The sequence below is a fragment of the Otolemur garnettii genome, unplaced genomic scaffold (assembly GCF_000181295.1).
Source record: "Otolemur garnettii isolate 467f Iridium unplaced genomic scaffold, OtoGar3 scaffold00211, whole genome shotgun sequence".
NCBI classification, from domain to species: domain Eukaryota; kingdom Metazoa; phylum Chordata; class Mammalia; order Primates; family Galagidae; genus Otolemur; species Otolemur garnettii.
Genome location: NW_003852606.1, coordinates 1672983 through 1678986, shown reverse-complemented (window position 1 = coordinate 1678986; position 6004 = coordinate 1672983). Strand labels below are relative to the sequence as shown.

Genomic DNA, 6004 nt, shown 5'->3' with positions numbered 1-6004 from the left:
TTGTTGTTGAGACAGATTCCCACTCTATTCCCTGAGCAGAGTGCAATGGTGTCATAGCTCACTGCAACCTCAGACTTGGGCTGTGGGCATCCCGCTGCCTCAGCCTCTGGAAGCGCTGGGATTACAGGTGCCTGGCTGGGTTTTTCCTTTTATTTATTTATTTTTTTTTAGGAGTTGGGTTCTCACTCTCACTCAGACAAGTCTCGAACTCCTGAGCTCAAGCAATTCTCCCTCCTTAGCCTCCCACAGTGGTGGGTTTACAGGCATGAGCCACCACTCCAGCTTTGTTTTTTTTTTTTTTGAGATGGAGTCTCACTCTGTTGCCCCATGCTAGACTACAATGGTGTCAGCTTAGCTCACAACACCCTCAAACTCCTGAGCTCAAGCGATCCTCCTGTCTTAACCTCCCAAGTAACTGGGACTATAGGTGCCCACCTCAACGCCTCGGTAATTTTTTTTTTTTTTTAGTTTTGGCCAGGGCCAGGCTTGAACCCGCCACCCCCAGCATATGGGGCTGGTGTCTTACTCCTTGAGCCACAGGTACCACCCTTTTTTCTTTTCTTTTCTTTTTTTTTGGGGGGGGGGTAGAATCTCACTTGGTTGCCCTGGGTAGAATACTATGGCATCATCACTCACAGGTCACAGCAACCTCAAACTCTTGGGCTCAAGTGATCCTCTTGCCTCAGACTCCTGAATAGCTGGGACTACAGGCACCACCACAACACCCAGGTAGTTTATCTATTTTTAGTAGAGACAGAGTCTCGCTGTTGGTCAGGCTGGTCTCAAACTCCTGAGCTCAGGCAATTTACCCACTTCAACCTCAAGGAGTGCTAGTGTTATAGGGGTGAATCACCCCACCTGCTCTGGCTAGTTTTTCTATTTTTAGTAAAGGCAGGGTCTTGATTTTCCTCATGCTGGTCTCAAACTTCTGAGCCCAATGGATCCTCTGCCCTCGGCCTCCCAGAGTGCTTGGATTATAGGCGTGAACCACTGGGCCTGGACTTTTTTATTGAGACAGGGTCTCGAAGTGATGGAGCGATCTTCCTGCCTCAGTCTCCTGACTAGCTTAGACTACGGTGCACACTACTATGCCCAGCTAATTTTTCATATTTTTTGTAGAGAAGGGGTCTTGAATTGTTGCCCAGGCTGGTCTTGAACTCCTGTGCTCAAATGATCCTCCTGCCTTAGCCTCCCAAAGTGCATGAGCTACTACACCTAGCCCCATAAACGTACTGAGCATGGGGTAAGATAGGGTCAGAGTTAAGAGAAGGAAAGATCCCTCTGGGGCAATGTGGAAGAGGGACTGCCAGGAACAGACTGGGTGAATTAGTTGGCTAGAGCTGGCATAACAAAGTGCTACAGACTGGGTGGCTTAAGCAACAGAAATACATTTTCTTGCAATACAGGAGGCCAGAAGTCTGAGATGAAGATGTCAGTAGGATTGATTTCCTCAGAGGCTTCTCTCCTTGACTTGCAGATAGCCATCTTCTCCCTGTGTCTTCATCTGGTCTTCCCTGTTGCGTGTCTTTGTCATAATTTCCTCTTTTAAAGATTAGACCCTGGGCAGCGCCTGTGGCTCAGTGAGTAGGGCTCCAGCTCCATATACTGAGGGTGGCAGGTTCAAACCCGGCCCTGGCCAAACTGCAACAAAAAATAGCTGGGTGTGTGATAGGCACTTGTAGTCCCAGCTCCTCAGGAGGCTGAGGGAAGAGAATCACTTAAGCCCAAGAGCTGGAGATTGCTGTGAGCCGTGACTCCACAGCACTCTATCGAGGGTGACAAAGTGAGACTCCATCTCTTAAAAAAGAAAAGGAAATATAAATAAATAAGGAAAATTAAAAAAAAAAAGATTAGAGTCTGACCTAATGACCTCATTTTAACATAATTATCTCTGTAAATAGCATGTCTCCAAATACAGTCACCTTGGGAGGTAGGAGGACAAAGGGAGAAGGGAGGAAAGAGGAGGATTGGTGTGTTCCCACCTAATTGGCACAATGTGATGGTATATGGCACACCTCCTTGGTACGGGACACGACTGCAAAAGGGACTTTACCTAACAAATGCAAACGTTGTAATCTAATTGTACCCTCATATTAATCTGAAATAAATAAAACAAATACAGTCACCTTTGGAGATACCAGGGAGTTAAGGCTTCATGTTACTGATTGCCAGGTGGAGGGTATAGACACAGTTCCGCCCATAAAGCGGGAAGATTGGGGAAATGGTTTAGATGAGAAAGTACAAGGGCCAGGAGAGTCAGGGGTGGGAGGGACACAACCTGGGGACTGATAGGTTGTGTTTGTAAACGGGAGAGCTGTGGGTACCCTCTCAAGATTAGGACCCTAGGGCTCGGCGCCTATAGCTCAGCTGGCTAAGGCGCCAGCCACGTACACCTAAGGTGACGGGTTCAAATCCCCAGCCCGGACCCGCCAAACAACAATGATGGCTGCAACCAAAAACTAGCCAGGCGTTGTGGCGGGCGCCTGTGGTCCCAGCTACTTGGGAGGCGGAGGCAAGAGACTCGCTTGAGCCCAGGAGTTGGAGGTTGCTGTGAGCTGTAATGCCACGGCACTCTGCCCAGGGGGACAGCTTGAGGCTCTGTCTCAAAAAAAAAAAAAAAAAAAAAAAAGATTAGGACCCTAGCTCCAGCCTGGGAAAAAAAGTGAGACCCTCTTGCTGAAAAAATATATATATATTGGGACCGTAGACCCTAGAAGGGAGAAGAACTGTTTGGTTAATTCCTGAACCCTAACTCCTTTTCTTCATTTATGTGTTCTATCTTCTTTCCCTTGTGGTCTACAGGCCATCTGGACACGCTTTTTTCCTGCCTCAGAGGCTCTGAGGTCTGTTTTGGCCCAGGGAACTCTGGGAGACCTCCGGGTGGCTAGGGCAGAATTTGGGAAGGACCTCACTCGCCTACCCCGGGCTGTAGACTGGACCCAGGCTGGTGGTGGCCTGCTGGACATTGGCATCTACTGCCTCCAGTTCATCTCCATGGTCTTCAGTGGGCAGAAGCCAGAGAAGATTTCAGCCACGGGAAGGCGCCATGAAACAGGTACCTCTATGGACTATTTGATGATGATAGGAGTGACTATAGCTCCCTGAAAGCAATGAGCTGGGAATAGGTCTTCTAGCCCATGATAATCCAATGAGACAACTAGAAGAATTTCCCATAAAGTCAAAGAGGATCAGAGTCAAGAACGCAGGAAGGCTCTGTACTGGGATTTTGCTGTGTAATTTTAGGCCAAGAGGCTCAAAAACTTTGAGGCTTAATTACGTTATTGGTAAAATGTCAATTATAGGGTTGTCATGGAATTTAATGAAGTAATTTTGAGGCAAATTGTAAGCAGTTAAGAAGTATAAATGATTATTATTATTATTTTTGAAACAGAGGCTCACTTTGTCACCCTTGATAGAGTGCCATGGTTGTCATTGCTTACAGCAACCTCAAACTCCTGGGCTTAAGCAATTCTCTTGTCTCAGCCTCCCAAATAGCTGGGACTACAGGTACCTGCCACAACACCCGGCTATTTTTAGAGGTGAGGTCTCGCTCTGGCTCAGGCTAGCCTTGAACTTATGAGCTCAGACAATCTACTCCTCTCAGCCTCCCAAGTGCTGGGATTACAGACATGAGCCACCGTGCCCAACTATGATTATTATTTTGAAGTTGTCTCAGTGATCCCTTGCTGTATAACAAACTACCCCCCTGGCTGGGCACTGATAGCTCAGTGGTTAGGGTGCCGGCCACATGCTCTGGGGCTGGTGGGTTCAAACCAGGCCCAGGCCTGCTAAAAGAACAAAAATAATAGCCAGGTGTTGTGATGGGCACCTGTAGTCCCAGCTACTAGGGAGGCTGAGGCAAGAGAATTGCTTGAGCCCAAGAGTTTGAGGTTGCTGTGAGCTATGCATTGCTCTGTCACCCTTGGCACTCTACCAAGGGCGACAAAGTGAGGCTCTGTCTCAATTAAAAAAAAAAAAACCCTACCCCAAATGGTGATCAATTCACTTGAGCTCAGGAATTCAAGGGAAAGCAATCATTTATTAGCTTGTAATTCTGTGTATTGGCAATTTGGACTGAGCTCAGCTTGGGTGGTTCTTCTGTTAGTCTCATTCCTTTAGCTGCAGTCAACTGGCTGTTGGCTGGGGCTAGATGGTCCAGCATAGCCTCATTTATGTCTTCTAGGTGGTAGGCTACTGTCTGGAGAGCCCTGGTTCTCCTCCACATGGCCTCTATTGAGTAACTGGGATTCATTCATATTATAGTCTCAGAATTCCATGTATATCAAAAAGAGGGCAGGCCCAATGTGCAAGCATCTTTCCAGGCTGTGGTTGCACCTTGTTTGTAAGTCACATGGTTTAGTAGACAAACAGACTGTCCCTTTTTTTTTTTTTTTTTGTGATTTTTGGCCAGGGCTGGGTTTGAACCCACCATCTCTAGCCTATGGGGCTGGCACCCTACTCCTTTGAGCCACAGGCACCACCCCAGACTGTCCTTTTTAATGGAAGGAGCTCAGGGACACTCAGAGGAATGAGAGAAATTATTATTGCAACCATCTTTGTTTCTCTCTTTTTTTCAACATGCCATTGCTGGGTTGAAATATTGTGGCCATATTTGCAAACAATGCCACAGGAAGCAATGAATAGCTAGGAGAACAAAACAATGGTTTAAAGGGAACACTTTAGAAAACTCAGTGGAAGGCTCAGAGCTCATAGCACAGTGGTTATGGTGCCACCACATGCACCAAGGCCAGAGGGTTCAAACCCAACCCAGGCCAGCTAGAACAACAATGTCAACTGCAACAACAACAACAAAAAAATAGCCAGGCATTGTGGCAGATGCCTGTAGTCCCAGCTGCTTGGGAGGCTGAGGCAAGAGAATCGCTTTAGCCCAAGAGTTTGAGGTTGCTGTGAGCTATGACGCCATGGCACTCTACTGAGGGCAAAATAGTGAGACTCTGTCTAAAAAAAAATTCAATGAAATATCTGGCTGATTTCTATGTTAAGCAGTAGCTATAACTACAGATTCTATTTATCTAGTGCTTATTCTGCATTAAAGTTATTATAGGTATGATTTCTCTGAGGTAGATATGTTAGGAGTATCCCTCCCTTTTTTTTTTGAGACAGAGCCTCACTTTGTTTCCCCCTGGTAGAGTGCAATGGTGTCAGAGCTCACATCAACCTCAGACTCTTGGGCTCAAGGGATTCTCTTGCCTCAGCCTCCCAAGTAGCTGGGACTACAGGCACCAGCCACAACACCTGGCTATTTGTTGTTTTTTAGAGATGGGGGTCTCACTCTTGCTTAGGCTGTTCTTGAACCCTTGAGCTCAGGCAATCCACCTGCTTTGGCCTCCCAAGGTGCTGGGATTACATGCAAACTATCCCCATTTTACAGATGAGGAAACTGAAGTTCATAAAGGAAAGTGACTTGTCCAGGATCACATAGCAGGTCCAGGAAAAGAACTTGGGCTTATCTGCAACCAAACAGAACTGGATTAACAGGTTTCTCCCTGCATGGTGTGCTTGAGGTATCCCAGAACTAGCCTAGTACTTCACATGCTGGATTGAATCAAATTGAATATTTAACCAACACTTATATATCACTTACTGTGATTTAAATAGCCTTCTAAGTGCTTGATGCATTTTACATCATTTCATGTAATATGTGTAACACCACCACGAGGTAGATTCTATTATTAACACCTTTTTAGTGATGAGGAAATTGATTCATATGTACCCATAAAACAAGCTTGTACAGAGGAAGAAACAGACTCAGAAAGATGAGGTAGCCTTTCTATAGCATGTATTTGTTTATTGATTCATTTTCTAATGTTTGTTTTTTGAGACAGAGTCTCACTATGTCACCCTTGGTAGAGTTCTGTGGTGTCACAGCTCACAGCAACCTCACACTCTTGGGCTTAAGCAATTCTCTTGCCTCAGCCTCCCGAGTAGCTGGAACTACAGGTACTCGCCACAGTGCCCAGCTATTTTTTTTTTTTTTTTAGAC

At 46.2% G+C, this 6004-nt stretch overlaps 1 protein-coding gene across 1 annotated transcript in view; it reads left to right on the top strand.

Annotated features, from left to right (window-relative positions):
• Positions 1-6004, top strand: part of DHDH (dihydrodiol dehydrogenase) — a 14939-nt gene that overhangs the window by 5043 nt on the left and 3892 nt on the right. The window contains exon 4 of the mRNA XM_023507899.1: positions 2803-3055. Coding sequence (XP_023363667.1) covers positions 2803-3055 — 253 coding nt within the window. The remainder of the gene's footprint in view (positions 1-2802; positions 3056-6004) is intronic.